The 19,738-nt window shown below is 42.9% G+C and overlaps 1 protein-coding gene across 1 annotated transcript in view; it reads left to right on the forward strand.

Moving 5' to 3' along the window:
* Positions 1-19,738, forward strand: part of MROH2B (maestro heat like repeat family member 2B) — a 79,928-nt gene that overhangs the window by 19,655 nt on the left and 40,535 nt on the right. The window contains exons 13-19 of the mRNA XM_060183867.1: positions 3,374-3,487; positions 8,140-8,293; positions 8,808-8,848; positions 9,537-9,678; positions 10,018-10,061; positions 16,066-16,173; positions 19,383-19,499. Of these exons, the coding sequence (XP_060039850.1) occupies positions 3,374-3,487; positions 8,140-8,293; positions 8,808-8,848; positions 9,537-9,678; positions 10,018-10,061; positions 16,066-16,173; positions 19,383-19,499 (720 nt within the window). The remainder of the gene's footprint in view (positions 1-3,373; positions 3,488-8,139; positions 8,294-8,807; positions 8,849-9,536; positions 9,679-10,017; positions 10,062-16,065; positions 16,174-19,382; positions 19,500-19,738) is intronic.

Genomic DNA, 19,738 nt, shown 5'->3' on the forward strand with positions numbered 1-19,738 from the left:
CTGCACTGACTGGGTTTGGCTTCGTGGGGATGCACGGGATGAAGAAGCAGCTGACAGTACAGTCCCTCCACTAGGAAGTGGTGTCTGAAATGTCTCCACCCAGACAAAATGGCCAAGGCAGAAAGCTGTCATTGAGGACCCTCATGTTTTGGGCAGGTGTAGCTTCTGGTCCATTCTCCAAAGGGCATTTTGAAGCAGAAACTAGAGGCTGGGGACTAAGATCGCTGGGTTTCCTCTGTTGGTATGCATGAGACCCCTTCTGTTTCATTTGGTTTAAATCCCCCCTGCTTAACACTATTCTATTTACATAACCACTTCATTCTATTTATATAACCGCTGTTAACAAGTACCTCCCTCCAGGGCATTGGTTCAATCCCCACTGTTTCATGATATGTTTTTGCTCCACCCCCCATCCTTGTCACACCCTGATCCTCTCCTTGTCACACTCTGATTGTCACCAGTCACTTTTCTCTCCACCCTCTCTATGTCACACCCTGTTTTCACCCTACTTGGCAAGTATATATAAAGACAGCATTGTGAGTTTTAGAGTACTGTACCTTGAGTTCAGCTTAGCTCGTCTTAGATTGTGCTGCGTCCTGCATGAATAAAGAGATACTGCCTACAGCTCAACTATGAGTCCCTGGTCGTCTGTTACCCGCCCATGCCCGTGAAGCCAGCCTGGCGAAAACAACCTAACCCTTCGAAAACGACATATGGCGCAACAACATGGGACCAGACCTGCGCAACTCCCAGATAAGTGAAGACTTTGCCTACCTATGCACTATGGTCTTCTCTTCTACTTACGAAGAGGTTTGCCAAAGCCTCTACTGTTTCATTATGAGACAGTTTCTCTGTCTCTGGAACATTTTACTCTGGGCCACACTTCGGTTCCCTCACCGGGAACTTTGGTTTCTTATGACCGGGATCATAGAGCTTGGGAGATGCACGGAGATTTCTCCTTGGACTTTCTGGATTCCCTCTCCCATGTTTCCTGAGGAAAAGGACTACATTTTGCTCCGGGCCACAGTTTGGTTCTTTATGACCGTGATCGTAGACCTTGGGATATGCATGGGGATTTCCCCTGGGACTTTCTGGACTTCTTCTCGAATGTTTCCCGTGGAGAAGGACTACTCTAGTTTGAGGAGCATTCTCGAGTACCCTGGCAGTTCCCAAGTATGGAGACACGTGGTTAGTTCTACTCTCCTGATTGGATTCTTTCTTCGATGGGAAGACGCTTTTAAAAATGGGTGCCTGAAGCAATCCAGCAGGAACAGTCAGAAACACCCTAAATGGAATTTCGAGGACCTTTTTGGACTAGGTCGCCCTCCGGGGATTCTTAATCCTACATGGTGAGATCTTGATAATCTGGTTCAAGTTGCGTTTCATAAGAGAATGATTTGAATGACTGAATTTTTGTTTGACATTGACTTAAAAAAAAAAAAAATGCTGGACGCAGCCATGATTTCTAGAGACATCCAGAAACAATCCAAAAAGTTGTTTTTTCCCTCCTTTGATTTCTCTTTTACGTCTTGACATGAATCTGAAACGTTTAATCCTGAAAACTGTATGAGTTATGGGTGGGGCAGATAGTGCAATGATAATGTTAATTATTCTCATGCCTGAGGCTTTTAACCGTGGTTCTTCTATTTACCTTTCTACATTTTATTGAGTTTAAACTGTTTAAACAACCTTAAAATGATACTAGAAAGGACTTCCAATTATAATGGAGTTATCAATTATAGTAAACTTCTAATCTGCTACAAGTTTTGTTTGACAAGTAAGTGAATTTCAGCTGTCAAGTCTTCACATGAAAAAGCATCTACTCAAATGGAATTCCCGGAAATCCATTTGGACCCTTGTTCTCTGACATCGCCCCCGGAAACCAATAATGTGACCTGGCACGACCTGAAGAAACAGATTCACAGACTCGAAAGCTCACTCTCTACAGAAAAGCAGAATTCTGGTGGCCAACATTCCCCATCGAGACAGACGTGCAGCGTTTCATCCTCCGGCATTTTCTTCTGTGGTCAGCTACTTTGGACTGACACCTCCATCGGACTTACTGGTACACACAGCTGTGTTTCTCAAAGACTAACTTCAGCCAATTGCCTTGAGACTTTATAGACCATGTCCCCTCGCCTGCAGGCTCTGTCCCAGAGGCAGAAAACTCCCCCTCCTTATTAGGTTATGCCCACAGAGGCATGAAGCGCCCCAAGAGGCAAGAGATGCCCACAGAGGCAGGAAACGCCCTTTGAGGCAAGAGATGCCCCCAGAGGCATGAAGCGTTCCCAGAGGCAAGAAATGCCCTTTCGCCTGCTAGGCCTTGCCCTTTGAGGCAAGAAAAGCTCCACTTGGCATCACACTGGTTATTGCTGTTCGCCTATTTTGTTTTCCATGTCTTATGCCAGTTCTTTTGAAAACGCCTGTACAATATACATTTCTGTTCACCCCGCAATGGCCATTAGTTAAAAAGAAAGGGGGAATTGTTGGTATGCATGAGACCCCTTCTGTTTCATTTGGTTTAAATCCCCCCTGCTTAACACTATTCTATTTACATAACCACTTCATTCTATTTATATAACCGCTGTTAACAAGTACCTCCCTCCAGGGCATTGGTTCAATCCCCACTGTTTCATGATATGTTTTTGCTCCACCCCCCATCCTTGTCACACCCTGATCCTCTCCTTGTCACACTCTGATTGTCACCAGTCACTTTTCTCTCCACCCTCTCTATGTCACACCCTGTTTTCACCCTACTTGGCAAGTATATATAAAGACAGCATTGTGAGTTTTAGAGTACTGTACCTTGAGTTCAGCTTAGCTCGTCTTAGATTGTGCTGCGTCCTGCATGAATAAAGAGATACTGCCTACAGCTCAACTATGAGTCCCTGGTCGTCTGTTACCCGCCCGTGCCCGTGAAGCCAGCCTGGCGAAAACAACCTAACCCGTCGAAAACGACATTCCTCGGCCCCTTTAGCTGACTGATTACAGCCTTCAGCCCCAAAGTCTGTGAACTCAAGTGGAGTCAGAGGGAATCAGCAGACGAGCATAGCAATGGATGATCCATTTTGTCCTTTTTTTTTAATTATTTCTTTATTGGGGAATTAATGTTTTACATTTGACAGTAAATACAATAGTTTGTACATGCATAACATTTCTCAGTTTTCCACATAACAATTCAACCCCCACTAGGTCCTCCTCTGTCATCCTGTTCCAGGACCCGAACCCTCCTCCCAACCCACCCACCCAACAGTCTTTTACTTTAGTGCAGCACACCAACTCCAGTCCAGGTTCTGCTCAGTGTTTGTTCTTCTGATCTTGTTTTTCACCTTCTGCCTGAGAGTGAGATCACCCCGTTTTGTCCTTCTTACAGGAAAAGCCAGTGAAGCCAAACTCTGCCGAGAACGAACTGGGAGAGAAATCTGTCAAAGAAACGAGCCTGGAGGTCTTAAAAACCCTGGATCCACTGGTGATCGGAATGCCTCAGGTGAGGGTCCTTCCTTCCCTGCTACTTACAGACATTTCCTGGTTCACTTTTTCAGACTTTGCCCATTTTAGGAGTGAATTCATGTAGGAGTGTGTACACCGCATGCCATGTTTTCTGTTGCTCTAACTAGGCTTACTGTGATGTTCTATGCTCATAATATTTCTTTTTTTTAATTTTTTATATTTATTTATTCCCTATTGTTGCCCTTGTTTTATTGTTGTAGTTACTATTGGTGTCATTGTTGTTGGATAGGACAGAGAGAAATGGAGAGAGGAGGGGAAGACAGAGAGGGGGAGAGAAAGACAGACACCTGCAGACCTGCTTCACTGCCTGTGAAGCGACTCCCCTGCAGGTGGGGAGCCAGGGGCTCAAACCGGGATCCGTACGCCGGTCCTTGCGCTTTGCAACACCTGCGCTTAACCCGCTGCGCTAACACCCAACTCCCGCTCATAATATTTCTTCAGAAATGGAGCTAATTCATCAAGACCCAAATCTCCTGTCTGCTTAACGTGTGACAGTTTATAAAGACCTTTATATGGCCTTCCTCTCTCCCCTGATGTATGTAGACTTATTATTAGCCAGTGGAGGTTCTAATGCAGTGAACGCCTGTTCATCTGGAGAGGAGTTAAAAGCACACATTCTAAGACCTCACTTGAGTCCTAGCAGAATGTGAACCTCAAAAAATGGAACCTGGAATCTCTTTTTCATATGTAAGTCCACCTGAATGGAGGATTTCGTGGCCAGAAATGCTTGGAACAGTCACTAGATTAACAAACCAATTCAGTGGCTCGGAGGTTTCACTTTAGGGTGACGGTTTCAGGAATGATCCCTAGGTTTTCTGGTTTTGTCATCATCATCATCATCATCATCATTCTTATTGAAGCAATACTGGTTTATAAGGCTGTATGTTTTAGACATGAGGGCTGACACTCTTCCCGTGTGCCATGATGCACCAAACTCTCCAGCAAAGGCTCAATGGACGTCAGCACCGTCCACAGAATCTCTGTCCTTTGTTCTCACGCCACAGCCCCTGCCACCCGGGAACCTTAGTTCTGGTGTCTGAATTCAAGGATTCATGTTTGCCTGTTCATTTGTTTAGTTTCATTTTATTCCTCATGTGAGTGAAACCAAGGGGTTTTAATTTACATCATAGATTCCCAGAACATGTGCCAGGCCTATTGAGTCAGCCTATCTGGGCACAGGAGTTCAGGTTTACATTCAAATAAGTCCAGATATTACCAGTCTATTCTACAAATTGAGAACATCTGCCCAAAAATAAATGGTAAAAAAAAAAATAGTCTATAGTGTTTGGAATACTAAACTCCTACCTAGTGGTTGCTGAGTCCATTAAAAAAGGACACAATGTCTAAATGCTGTCTAAACACAAGTGAAGGAACCAGAAGACAGTCCACCCGACAGAGCAGGTGACAGCACGAGGTCCGGAGGCCCAGCCCTGACACCTGAGGAGGGCACAGTGGGTAGTACTAGGAAAGCCTGTGAGTGAGCATGAAGAACGCTGGTTCTCTCTCTCTCTCTCTCTCTCTCTAAAATAAAGAATAAAAATTCTGGCTGTGTGAGGTCAGAATGTTACTGTGCACGTACAAGGCCCATGCCCTTTGCCACAATCAATCCATCATCAATCGTTGTAGTGATGGGTGAGATTTCACTGTGCACCTATCATGAGCACACTCCTTGCGTACGTGATGCTCATTTTGATTACTGGCATAACATAGGCCAAAGCACTCTGGTAATTTTCCCTTTCTTTCCCTCTCTCTCTCTCTCTCTCCCTCCCTCTCTCTCTCTCCTCTCCCTCCCACCTTCTCTCCCCCCCTTCTCTTTCTCACACACATACACACACTTAAATATTTAAAATAAACCATTAAATCATTTAAATTAAAATAGAGAGGATCAGGCGGTAGCGCAGCGGGTTAAGTGCACGTGGCGCAAAGCACAAGGACCAGTGGCGGAAGGATCCCGGTTCGAGCCCCCGGCTCCCCACCTGCCGGGGAGTCGCTTCACAGGTGGTGAAGCAGGTCTGCAGGTGTCTGTCTTTCTCTCCCCCTCTCTGTCTTCCCCTCCTCTCTCCATTTCTCTCTGTCCTATCCAACAACGATGACATCAATAACAACGATAGTAATGACTACAACAATGGTAAAACAACCAGGGTAACAAAAGGGAAAAAATGGCCTCCAGGAGCAGTGGATTTGTGGTGCAGGCACTGAGCTCCAGCAATAACCCTGGAGGCAAAAAAAAAAAAAAAAAAAAAAAAAAAAAAACCAATTAAATTAGAAATTATTGTCGTCGGAAATTATTGAATTGACCTGGTGCAGATGGAAAGCAAAGTGACAGTCTATGAAATCAGCCACGGAGCACAGGAACTCCGGCAGGATAGTAACAGGCGGAAGTGAAAAGACAGAAGGGCAAGAGCGATCTCACAATGAGAAGAAGGCTGAACTCCCTGACTGCGAGAAACAGGGGTGCGTCCATGTCCACAGCTAGGTTTCCTTCCCCTAGGACGAGAGAGACAGTCTGGTGGAGTAGGTTTACGTCTGGGAGATGAATCATAGCAGCTAGTAGGAACCTCAGACCCGCAGCATGAGGACGGCACCTTTTCTCTCCCTTGCCCACTCATTCCCACCTGGACCAGTTTTGTGCCAGACTCAGAGTTTGAGGACGTAACAGGGGGGTTTGTTGTCATACTGATATTGACTGGTGAGAGGGGTCTAGTGGAAGGAGTTTAAATCACCCACAGCGTCTGAAATAGTTCTCAGCTAGGAACTCTGCTGCCTTCAACCCACCAGCATCTGAGGACGAACATGCTCTGCCATCCAGATTTTCTTGAATGGTTTGGATTGGTTTGGTTTGGATTGGTTTGGCTTGGTTTGGTTTGGTTTGGTTTGGTTTGGTTTGGTTTGGTTTGGTTTGGTTTGGTTTGGTTTGGTTTGGTTTGGTTTGGATTGGTTTGGATTGGTTTGGTTTGGTTTGGATTGGTTTGGTTTGGTTTGGTTTGGTTTGGTTTGGTTTGGTCTGGTCTGGTCTGGTTTGGTTTGGTTTGGATCGGTTTGGTTTGGTTTGGTTTGGTTTGGATTGGTTTGGTTTGGTTTGGATTGGTTTGGTTTGGTTTGGTTTGGTTTGGTTTGGTTTGGATTGGTTTGGTTTGGTTTGGTTTGGTTTGGATCGGTTTGGTTTGGTTTGGTTTGGATCGGTTTGGTTTGGTTTGGTTTGGTTTGGTTTGGTTTGGTTTGGTTTGGTTTGGTTTGGATTGGTTTGGTTTGGTTTGGTTTGGTTTGGTTTGGATCGGTTTGGTTTGGTTTGGTTTGGATCGGTTTGGTTTGGTTTGGTTTGGATTGGATTGGTTTGGTTTGGTTTGGTTTGGTTTGGATTGGTTTGGTTTGGTTTGGTTTGGTTTGGTTTGGATTGGTTTGGTTTGGATCGGTTTGGTTTGGTTTGGATCGGTTTGGTTTGGTTTGGATCGGTTTGGTTTGGTTTGGTTTGGATTGGATTGGTTTGGTTTGGTTTGGTTTGGTTTGGTTTGGTTTGGTTTGGTTTGGTTTGGATTGGTTTGGTTTGGTTTGGTTTGGTTTGGTTTGGTTTGGTTTGGTTTGGTTTGGTTTGGTTTGGATTGGTTTGGTTTGGTTTGGTTTGGTTTGGTTTGGATTGGTTTGGTTTGGTTTGGATTGGTTTGGTTTGGATTGGTTTGGTTTGGTTTGGTTTGGTTTGGTTTGGATTGGTTTGGTTTGGTTTGGTTTGGGCCTGCAGAGCAACTTGGTGACAAATGAGAAGTTTCCAAGACAGAGGGGAACAATGGGGACAGAAGAGAAATCACGGGGGTGGTAAGAAAGAACAGCCTTGGGGCCAGGCGGTGGTGCACCTGGTTGAGCAGACATGTCACAGAGCACAAGGACCCAGGTTCAAGCCCCCAGTCCCCACCTGCAGGGGGATGCTTTGCAAGAGGTGAAGCAGGGCTGCAGGTGTCTCTCTGTCTCTCCTTCTCTATTACCCCCTTCCCTCTTGATTTCTGGCTGTCTCTATCCAGTAAATAAAAAATTAATATAATAAAAAAATGTTTAGAAAAGAAAGGAAGGAAGGGAGAGAGAAAGAGAGAGAGAGAGAAAGAAAGAAAGAAAGAAAGAAAGAAAGAAAGAAAGAAAGAAAGAAAGAAAGAAAGAGGGAATCGGGCGGTAGCACAGCAGGTTAAGCGCAGGTGACGCAAAGCACAAGGACCGGCATAAGGATCCCGGTTCGAACCCCGGCTCCCCACCTGCAGGGGAGTCGCTTCACAGGCGGTGAAGCAGGTCTGCAGGTGTCTGTCTTTCTCTCCCCCTCTCTGTCTTCCCTTCCTCTCTCCATTTCTCTCTGTCCTATCCAACAACAAAGGAAGGAAGGAAGAGAGAGAAAGAAAGAAAGAGAAAGAAAGGAAGGAAGGAAGAAAGAAAGAGAGAGAGAAAGAGAGAAAGAAAGAAAGGAAGGAAGGAAGGAAGGAAGGAAGGAAGGAAGGAAGAGAGAGAAAGAGAGAGAGAGAGAGAGAAAGAAAGAGAGAGAGAGAAAGAAAGGAAGGGAGGAAGGGAGGAAGGGAGGAAGGAAGGAAGGAAGGAAGGGAGAAAGAGAGAAAGACAGACCCGTCTTTGCATGTGGTCTCATGCCTCACACAGGTGTTATGGCCCAGAATCCTGACTTTTGTGGTGCCGGCTGAATACACAGGAACTCTGGACCACCTTCTGGGCATCATCCGGATCCTTATCACAGCAGAGGAGAGGAAGAAGGGCGCCAAAGAGTCGACGGCCCTCGTCGTCTCTACAGGAGTCGGTTTGTACATTGAAAAGCAGGACGAGGCATTTCAACTGTGGGAGAGGAACACCCAGAAAGCCTGCGTGCTTTGCTTTATACCCAGTCCCGCTCCCAACTGGACTTTCTCAAACGCCCCCACTGCGATAATGAGAATGCCTGGCGGTCGGGCTGTGGCGCAGCGGGCTAAGCGCACGTGGCGCAAAGCGCAAGGACCGGCGTGAGGATCCCGGTTCGAGCCCCTGGCTCCCCACCTGCAGGGGAGTCGCTTCACAGGCGGTAAAGCAGGTCTGCAGGTGTCTGTCTTTCTCTCCCTCTATCTTCCCCTCTCTCTCCATTTCTCTCTGGTCTATCCAAAAATGACATCAATAACAACGATAATAATAACCACAGCAATGTTAAAACAACCAGGGTAACAAAAGGGAAAAAATGGCCTCTAGGAGCAGTGGATTGGTGATGCAGGCACTGAGCCCCCGGCAATAACCCTGGAGGCAAAAAAAATAATAAAATAATGAGAACTCCTTTCTCCTCCTAGTGAAACTTCCTTCGCCACAACAACTGCTGGCCAGACTTCTGGTGAGTAAAACAAAAAATTACTATTGAATCTTCACAAACAGATAATTAATGTTAATGTTAATTAAGCTACCTGGGCACTTCAAGACAAAACAAATGCTAAAATGACATACTAAGACACTCATGAAGATTATCATTGGTAAGATTGTCTTTCCACTCTGAAATACTTGCTAAAATTTGAGAAGTGAAAACTAAGCATAACTAAGCACTGAATATCATCTATAAGTACCATTCAAACAGACACACTCCACATATGTGCTTCTGTGTTTTGGATTTCTTTCTCCTTTGTGGATCCAGGTGTAATATTTATTCAAGCTCTGTTTCCAGTGTGTCTGTCTGTCTGTCTGTCTGTAGACTTTTCTTTTAGTGTGTGTGTGTGTGTGTGTGTGTGTGTGTGTGTGTGTGTGTCTGTCTGTCTGGAGACTTTTCTTTTATTGTGTGTGTGTGTGTGTGTGTGTGTGTCTGTCTTGTCTGTCTGGAGACTTTCCTTTTATTACCGGCTGATTATTTCCATGTATTTCTTCCCTTATTAGTTTTGCTCTAGAGTAACCATGAATAACCTGTGTTGATTGTGAAAAGATGTAAGGATTAAGGAACTCCAGGATACTGGCAAAAAGTCAGATAAAGGAAAATGTAGGTGTTCTGTTCAAATACCTCTAAAACTGAGAAATATTTTTCTTTCAACCTTTAGGTAATATCTGTGCTCGCCGGTGTAGGAAAATTATGTGGGATTGGTGCAGTAAGACTTTTGAAGATACTACCAGAGATAATTCACCCTAAATTAGTAGACTTATGGAACACACAAATACCTGAGCTTTTGAAGTCTCTGGAAGGTACAAGGGGCGATGGGATCCTTACTCAAGGGGGCAAGAACGCACAGAAATGAGGCCTCACTTCTAGGTCCAAAACCATTATTGTTCATGTGATCTAGTAGGAACAATTGGCTTGGCTTGTGGGGTAGACAACTATATTTTTTTCTCTGATTCTTTATGTTCTGCCCCCCACCCCACCCCCCAAAAAAAAAAGAATTCTTCAAGAGGGCCTGGTAGGTCACATCATTAACAGGAATTCTGACATTTGTTCTGGGTATCTTCCACCATACACTGGGGATCTGGCAAGGGAGAAATTGAATCTTCATTTCTTTAACTGATTGCTCCAATTTCTGTTTCCAGGAAAGAGCATCAATATCTCACAATGGGAAACCATGCTGCTTCAGGTAAGGGCGACTTCTAGGCTGATCGTTGATGCTGGATGATGAAGTCCACCAAGTCACTCTTTCTCGTTGGAACAGGGCTACGATGTTAGATTGAGGCCTGAACGCTTTCTAGCTTCACAGGGCCTATGTGTCTGTAGCTGCAGGTTTGATCTTCTGAACATAAACCAGAGTAATAACCTTTTCACTCATTTCCTCCTCCTCCTCTCTCTCTCTCTTTCTCTCTCCCTCTCTCCCTCTCTCCCTCTCTCCCTCTCTCTCACTCCTTCCCTCCCTCTCTCTTCCTTCATGTGAAATTGACAAAGCACATATTCTTTTTGTTTGAAATATTTTATTCATATGTGTATATTACATTAAAAACTGAATTCTCACCCCATAGCAAGCATCAGCCAAAATGAAAAATTATAAACATAGAGGTAAACTTCATGAACTCTGAAATTGAAAGTGCTTTATTTAATCAAGCTTAAGGGACTTCCATAGGACTCGCCCTAACTACTTTACCTCTTTTATTTTTAGGTCTTAGATTTCCCTATTGTAATGATAAAAACACACTGAGTGTCGACTCTATGTTATGTCCTCAGGACCTGGGAATTCAGAAGATGAAGATGAGACCTTTGTCTTCAGTGCACACTTTGTATTATGCTATTTATCTAATCCTTTAGGCCCAAAAGCAAGTTTCTATTTATCCATTTACTATTTTCTATTGCACAGGAGGCAATTTAATAAATTAAATTAACTAAGATAATAACTCAGAATTACATTTCCAGTTACCTGGCAATTTCCCAATGGAGTTTCTACTTAAATTTGAGTCACCCAATGTTCAATACTGAAATTCAGTTTGGAAGCTGTGAGGCTAATCTTTAATCTAGTAAAAGCAAGTTCACTAGTTAGTAAAATCTAGTTTTTATTAACACAAGTTAACAAAGAAAAAAAGTTTTAACAATGCTCTTTAAATCACCACAATTGAACAGTGATCTTTAGTCTTTGATTTAACTAAGTATTGAAGACAACTTTAAATATCCCCATTATAAATGTTCTCTCTCTGTCTTCCTGAAATCTTTCATTTTCAGATTTTTTCCTCTCCTCAAAACTGCCATCTTTCTAATATATATATTATATATATACATCTATCTATATATATATATATACACGCACATATATATGACTGCAAATTTCCAATTCTGCACTCCTAAACGCAACTCGATTTTCCCCCGTGATGATGAACTTGAAGCTCAGACCAACAGGGACGTAGACTAATGCAGGCTCCGGCGCTAAATGTGAATATATATGGGTCCTGAGTCAGATACATGGGCAAGCAGTTCATTGTATTTCTATATTTGCTTTGAGTTTGGGAGCTACTTTCTGTTCTAATGCAACTTTCTAGCCCTGTTCTCAGCTCTGACAGCATCTTCCCTGACAATATTTCTAGTCCACCACCATCTTAGCTATCAAACTCAAGCAAAAATCACTCATGTCATGGACCCCTAGGAACATACCTAAAATTGTCTTTCTAGCTTCTTTCCACTCCGATTCCATCTGGACCCAGAGAGAGAAGATTAAGAAAGAAGGACATTTGAAAGTAGTAACAGCTATAGGTGTGACTTAGGAAGGAAGAGAAAGCAGGACCATAGGAGGAAATAAAAGGCAAATATATGTAAATATATAGGTAAATATATGGAAACCCATATTTGGGATCTTGAGACAACTACTGCAACTTCCATTGGAGGGATGAGGACACGGAACTCTGGTGGTGGGAATGGTGCAGAATTATACCTGTTGTCTCATAATTTTATAAATCAATGTTAAATCACTAATAAAAAAATTTTAAATATAGAGTGACAGAAAAAAAATGGTAGAACATTCCTTGTTCATGGATTGCAAGTACAAGTTGCCTTGAAATGACTACCCTACTGAAAACAACCTATATTATAGATTCAACACAATCCTTGTCAAAATCCCAATGATACATTTCATGGAAATGGAACAGCTTGTCCCAAAGTTCATAAAGAAACATGAACAACCAAAGCACTTCTGAGGAAAACTGGAAATATCATACTCCCTGACTTCAGTTTATACTATAAAACGACAGTAATTAAAATGTTGGGTTACTGGGACAGATGCAGACACTTGGACCAAAGGAATAGGGTAGAGTTCAGAAATAGACCCACATGGATAGAGATACCTAATATGTGAGAAAGGGGTCCAAGCTGTCCTGTAGAGGAAAGAAGGCCTCTTCAACAAATGATGCTGGGAAAACTTGATAGTCACACACAGAAAAGTGAAACTAGATCACCACTTAACACATGAAACTATAAAGTGCGTAGAAGAAAAACATCACTGAAATATTGGAGGACCTTAGGCTCAATGATATATTTAGATACTAAGACCCATGAGCAAATAAATCTAAAACAAAATTGAGTAAATGAGACCATATCAAACTAAAATTTTCTACATGGGCAAGGGAGAGAGCACAGTGGTTTTGCAAACACTCTCAAATCTGAGGCTTTAAAAGGTCCCAGGTTCAGTCCCCCCACACCACCCACCATAAGCCAGAACTGAGCAGTGCTCTGGTAAAAGTTTTTTAAAAAAGAAGAGAATTTCTACACACTGAAAGGAAACTCCACAAGGATAAGCAGGCAACCCAGCAACTTTGCGTAGTTATTTGCATATCACATATCTGATGATTAATATCAAACATCTATTTAAAAAAATAACTCAGGAGCTGGGCTGTAGCGCAGCGGGTTAAGCGCAGGTGGCGCAAAGCACAAGGACTGGCACAAGGATCCCAGTTGGAACCCCGGCTCCCCACCTGCAGGGGAGTCGCTTCACAGGCAGTGAAGCAGGTCTGCAGGTGTCTATCTTTCTCTCCAACAAAAGGGAATAAATAAAATAAATTTAAAAAATAAATAAATAACTCATGCAGATCAATGAAAATCAAAGGTATGGCCCAATAAGAAGGTGGACAAAAGATATGAGTTGACAGTTTTCTTTTCAAAAGACACATAGACATACATGGCCACAGAAATATGAGGAAATGCTCTAGTTCACTTACCCCTGGGGAGATGCTCATTAAAGCCACACTGAACGTCTGTCTCATAGCCATGACAATGGCCTACATCAACAAACAAGAGTCCTTTGCTGCGGTGCAGTACACCAAGCAATCTCATTTTTGCTTTGTGTTTCCCCTTTTTGTTCTTATTTCTCAACTTCTGTCCATGAGTGAGGTCAATCCATATTTATCCTTCTCTTTCTGACTTATTTCACTTAACATGATTTCTTCAAGATCCATCCAAGATGGGCTGAAAACAGTGAAGTCGCCGTTTTTAATAGCTGAGTAGTATTCCTTTGTGTATAGAGACCACAATCTGCTCTGTTGTTGGACACCTGGGTTGGTTCCAGATTTTGGCTGTTACAAATTGTGCTGCTGTGAACATAGGTGTCCACAGATATTTGGATGGTTGTGTTTGGTTCCTTAGGCTCTATCCCCAGGAAAGGAATTGCAGGGTTCATTTCTAGCCTTCTGAGATTTCTTCAGACTGCTCTCCACAGGGGTTGGACCAATATCTTTTTTTATCAAATTGCATTGGCGAGAACAACCAGGATTATGTTGCATATAAGTGACGAGAGTAAACATCCTTGTCTATTTCAGATTTTCCCATTGAGCATGGTCTTAGCTGAGTTGTCCTATATGTCCTTTATTTCACTGAGGAAGTTTCCTTCTATTTCCAGTTTCTGAAGGATCTGTATCATAAGAAGATGTTTGCTCTTGTCAAATGCTCTTTCAGCATCAGTCGGTATAATCTTGTGATTTTTTTTACCTTTCTTTTTTATTGATGGAGTGTATTACATGGATTGACCTGTGAGTGTTAAACCATCTGTGCTTCCCAGGGACGAAGCCACTTAGTCTTGGTGTCTTACTCTCTAAAGAAGTTGTTGGAGTAGACTTGCCGTGATTTTGTTGGGGATATTGGCAGCCATGCTCACTAATGATATAGGATTATTGTCTTCTTTTTTGCTAGCATCTTTCTCTCCTTTAGGAATCAAAGTGATACTATCCTCACAGAACATGTTTGGTAGTGTTTTTGTCCCACTTAAATTATTTTAAGTCTCTGTTGCCATCTTAAAATAACTTTACAAAGATTCAAATGGTAGTGCAGTGGGTTAAACTCATATGGCGCAAAGTGCAAGGACCTGCACAAGGATTCTGGTTCAAGTCCCCAGCTCCCCACCTGCAAGGGGATCAGTTTGCAAAAGATGAAGCAGGTCTGCAGGTGTCTGTCTTTTCCCTCCCTCTCTGTGTCCCCCTCCTCTCTCCATTCTCTCTGTCCTATCCAACAATGCCAGCAATAACAATAATAACCATAACTATAAAACAACAAGGACAACAAAAGGGGAAAAATAGCCTCCAGGAGCAGTGGATTCACAGTGCAGGCACAGAGCCCAAGCAGTAACCCTGGAGGCAAAAAATAAATATTATAGTTAAAGAAAATGCTTTCTAGGGGGTCATGCCATAGTGAAGTAGGTTAAGCAAATGTGGCATGAAGCGCAAGGACCTGCGTAAGGATCCCGGTTCGAACCCCCGGCTCCCCACCTGCAGGGGAGTCACTTCATAAACAGTGAAGCAGGTCTGCAGGTGTCTGTCTTTCTCTCCCCCTCTCTCTCTGTCTTCCCCTCCTTTCTCCATTTCTTTTTGTCCTATCTAACAACAACATCAGTAACAACAACAATAATAACTACAATAACAATTAAAAACAAGGGCAACAAAAGGGAAAATAAATGAATATTAAAAAAGAAAGAAATTGCTTTCAGAACAGCTAAGACCCTGTTCCAGTCTTGAGTACAGTACACTGCTTGTCCTCTTTCCCTGTGCTGTCTGCATGTTACCTTCCTTGCTTAAACTTCCAAGGCTGTTTAATTTTTTTCTTCTCAAAGGACTTACTAGATGAGCTCCTATTTTTATAACTGCATAAAAATAATTTTATTCACTTTGACATTAAGTATTCTTTTCTAGCTTAGAGAATATATAGAAGAAAATAATAGATTTTTAGATATCTCAATAGATTTTGTTTTCCAGAAATATTTTTAAGTATTTCCAATGAAGAAGGACATGCTTTCACATGGGTCATTGTGACCCTGACTCGAACAGTTATAAAAACAGGAGTATTTAGTCACGATTTGAAGTTAGCAGAATACAGCTGTACATCTGTTATTCTTTAAGACTCTTTAGCTTCCATAACAGTACTCCCTTTTCAGCATGTAGAAAAGAAAACTAACCTTGACAAATGAAGTTTTTCCAAACCTAGTGAAAACTCGAAATAACACTAACTTTCAATTTACGTTTCCTATTGAGTTTCTTTCTTTCTTTTTTTTTTCTTTTTCTTTTTCTTCCTCCAGGGTTATCACTGGGGCTCGGTGCCTGAGTTTATTATTTGTTTGCTTGCTTGCTTGTATGTTTTGGCCTCCAAGGTTGTGGTCGGGGCTCAGTGCTGGCACTGCAAACCCTTGGCTGCTGGCCTCCACTTTGTCCATTTTAGCGGCTAGAACAGAGAGAAACTGAGGGAGAAGGGGACATAGAAAGGGAAAGAGAAAGAGAGACGCCTGCAGACCTGCTTCACCCCTGGTGACGCAGACCTCCTGCAGGTGAGTAGAGGCTCAAAGCCAGGCCTTCGTGGTTGGTGATATGTGTGCTTAACCTGCTGCTCCAGCTCTGGCCCCCTTGGATTTGCTTCTGTTTTAAGTTTTTCTGCATTTTTATTTGAGGGGGGGGGAGGAAAGCACTTATGTGACATTGCTTTCACCCCTGTACATTTTATTCTTAATGGGACTTAGTAACATAACAGAGTATGACTTTAAAATAAACTTAGAGGGAAACTTCCAGTGTTACCAGTTTTTCGTAGGAAAAAGAATGATCCACTCAATGTCTTATGCGGCTTTTAAATGCTATAGTAACAAAAAGTACCCAGAAAATGCATTAAATGCTCATGTCTGACTTCTGCTTCCTAAACAGTTGCTCAAAGAATCCTTGCAGAAGATTGGTGACATAGCTTGGACCACTCAACTGATTCGGGATTTCAGCCAACAAATGGGCGGTTACAGCAACACTTCCACTGAGAAGGTAGGCTTCCAACAAGGCACGTTCCCTTCTGAAACCTAACAGGACACAGTGACCGCTCAAGCTCTGAATGGTCTAGAATACAACCGGGGGCGGGACTAATAGGAAAGTGTATCATTCTCTTCATCTCCCGACCGACCAAAAGAGCCATACCTACCCGCGAGGAAAATGGTGACATAATAAAGTTTTCAAGATATGCACGTGCCTGTCTAGTACACAGAGCTTCTGTCCTGCAGAAGAAAGAAAAGCAGACTCCAAGAGGCAAAAAATATATATATATATATATATATATATATATATATATATATATATATATATATATGTCTGGGTGTCTGGGCGTCTGGGTTTCTGGATGTCTGGGTCTCCAACTGTCCTCGCTTAATTCTCTACATTGTTATACATGATTTTTTTTTTTTACCAGAGCACTTATCAGCTCTGGCTTATTAGGAGGAATTGAACCAGGGACTTGGAGCTTCAGACATGAAGGCCTCCTAGCATACCCATTCTGCTATTAACCCTCCACCTTAACCAGCTGCACTGTAGCCACCTGTTGCAAATGAGGTGTAAATTCCGTTTCAGCTGCTAAATGCTTCAAGGGAGTTCAGAGCATAAGAGATCATTGTTTCTAAAGTAAACTCGAGGACAAGGTGCAAAACAACTAGCAGGTATAGGGTCTATATACATAGGATAGAGGCAAGTGAAATACACAGACTTGTAAAAAAAGAAAGAAAAAAGAAATGAGGGAATTGGGCGGTAGTGCAGCGGGTTAAGCGCATGTGGCACAAAGCACAAGGACCGGCGTAAGGATCCTGGTTCGAGCCCCTGGCTCCCCACCTGCAGGGGAGTCGCTTCACAGGCGGTGAAGCAGATCAACAATAAAAACAACAAGGGCAACAAAAAGGAAATAAGTAACTATTTTTAAAAAAGAAGGAGAAAGGAGAAAAAAAATGTGACCAAACTCTTAAGATTTGAGAACCAGATAGACGGGTTACAGGTAGGGGAGAGAGTTCCATATCTTTGGTGGTGGGTGCAGTGTGAAACTATACTCCTATAATCTTTATTTTTAAAATATTTTACTTTGTTTTATTTTACTTATTATTGGATAGAGACAGAGAGAAACTGAGGGAGGGAAAGAGAGAGAGAGACCTGCAGCCCTGCTTCACCAGTCATGAAGCTTCCCCCTGCAGGTGGGGCCTGGGGCTTGAACCTGGGTCCTGAGCACTGTGATATGAGCGCTTAACCAGGTGCGCCACCACCTGGTTTCTACTCCTGTCATCTTATAGTAATGTAAGCCATTATTAAATTACTAATAAAAAATAGAAAAAACATAAACAAAAATCCTTTGCACATAAACCCATTGAAAAAATAAAATAGAACAAGTTAAGCTAGAAGGACAATTTTCAAAGCAATATATACAATTATAAGCCATGTAAAATACTTAGGGGGCCCCAGTTAAGTTATTTAACCTCTCTGGAGCTTCAGTCAACTCGGCAATGAAATGGAAATTATACCAGTCTTTGAAGGCTGGTAGCATTTTGAAGGTCTTATGAGATAACGCCCGCAAAATCCCTGATGAAACGCCAGGCACCAGGCCTGCATGCACTAACTCCAACATGGACTGTGGTCCTTATGCTGCTGTCAGCCCTGAGTTTGTTTCCTAGAAAGAAAGTTTCTAAGTTTCTCTATTCAGTGTCTCTTCCCTCAAAGGCCTTATGACCAACCTTTGACTCTCCTATGGAATTTTCTTTTATTTTTTTTTCTCCTATGTAATTTTCAAAATTACCAGAGAAAAAGGAAGGAACTCTGCCTCACTGCTGGCAGGAATGTAGGCAGTACTGCGGCAGCCCCTTTGGAAGTCTGCAGGGATGTAGTCCTTAAACAAACAAGAATGCAATCACCTTGAGGACCAGCAGTGCCACTCTTAGTCATTTATTATCCAGGGGACACTCAGACACAGGCACCCTGTGTTCACGGCTGCGCTACCCACGGTACTCACAGAGTGGAAGCAGCCTGGATGCCCATCCACAGATGACTGTCTAGAGAAGTTATGGGATATCTGTTCCATGGAATACAACTCTGCAACCAAAAAAGATGATATTGTGTCCTTTGGGACAAAATGGGCAGAACTGGAGGTGATGATGCTTAGTGAAATAAGAGATGAAAGACAGCTTCCAGATGGCTTCACTCATGTGGAGTCTAGAGATATGATTGACATGGACTTGCCAAAAAAAAAAAAAAAAAAGAACCTCCAAGCAAAACAGAAGCCAGCAAACCATTTCTAAGATTTGTGAGCACTGTGGTGGTGATCTTGGGTGGGTTCGATAAAGACCTTTGGTGCTGGGTGTAGATAAGAAAGTAGTGAAGTAGTAATGATCCTCTTTCTGTTGATCATATTCACTGTATAAGTATTTATAAATCACTTACCAGGTACCAGAGACTGCATGGTAGAAATCATCACTAAGGGGCCAGGCGATGGCGCACCTGGTTGAATGCATGTATTACAATGTACAAGGACCCAGGTTCAAGCCCCCGGTCCCCACCTGCAGGGGGAAAGCTTTACGAGTGGTGAAGCAGGGCTGCAGGTGTCTCTCTGTCTCTCTCCCTCTCTATTACCCCCCTCCCTCTTGATTCCTGGCTGTCTCTATCCAATAAATAAAGATAATAATAAATTTAAAATTTTTAAAAACTGTTTTAAAAAAAGAAATAATCACTAAGACCCTCTATTTAACAAGAACTAAAATTCGGAGCATAAAAATAAACCAGAAAAATGTAATTGCAGGAGGGGATGAAAGGTGACATATTGGGAGGCGGCAGAAGAAGAACACATTGGAAGGAGGGAATCTGGGAAAAAGAAAACACTTTCGGGGGCCAGGCGGTGGCACACCCAGTTAAGTGCATATATTACAGTGTGTAAGGATGCAGGTTCAAGGCCCTGGTCCCCACCTGCAGGAGGAGAGCTTCACGAGCAGTGAAGCAGGGCTGCAGGTGTTTCTCTGTTGCTCTCCTTATCTCCCCCCTCAATTTCTCTCTGTCTCTATCCAGTAATATATATATATAGGCACTTTCAAGAAGAGACAATATTAGACAATATTAGTGTGGTTACTAAACAGTAAAGCCAGTCCATTTCTTGCCTTCAGATCACCATTGGACTTCTTCCCACTGTCCATCAGTGTGGACTTCTAACATTTGGTTGCTTATCTTCTGTTTTTCAGAAATTCCTTTGGAAAGCCTTGGGGGTCACCTTAGCATCCTGTCAGGACACGGACCTTGTAAACTCCCAGATTAAGCAGTTTCTAGCTGCGCCCAGCCAGCTGGGTGACCAACGACAGGTGAGGTTTCCTCCCTTTCCTCTGACGATGACAGTGTGCTCCACCCAGAAAGACCTCTAGCAGTCGAAGTGATGTCTGACCTATTCAGTCTCCCATGGATGTGTTCAGAATACTCGAGCAAGATCTCGGGGCGGGGGGAGGTAGGGAGGCTCTCTTGTCTACATATCAACACTTTGTCATTTATCCAGGTGTCTGAAAACGTTGGAAAATCAGTTTCAATCATTCTGACTTGACAAGGG

The sequence above is a fragment of the Erinaceus europaeus genome, unplaced genomic scaffold, assembly GCF_950295315.1.
Source record: "Erinaceus europaeus unplaced genomic scaffold, mEriEur2.1 scaffold_273, whole genome shotgun sequence".
Classification (NCBI taxonomy): domain Eukaryota; kingdom Metazoa; phylum Chordata; class Mammalia; order Eulipotyphla; family Erinaceidae; genus Erinaceus; species Erinaceus europaeus.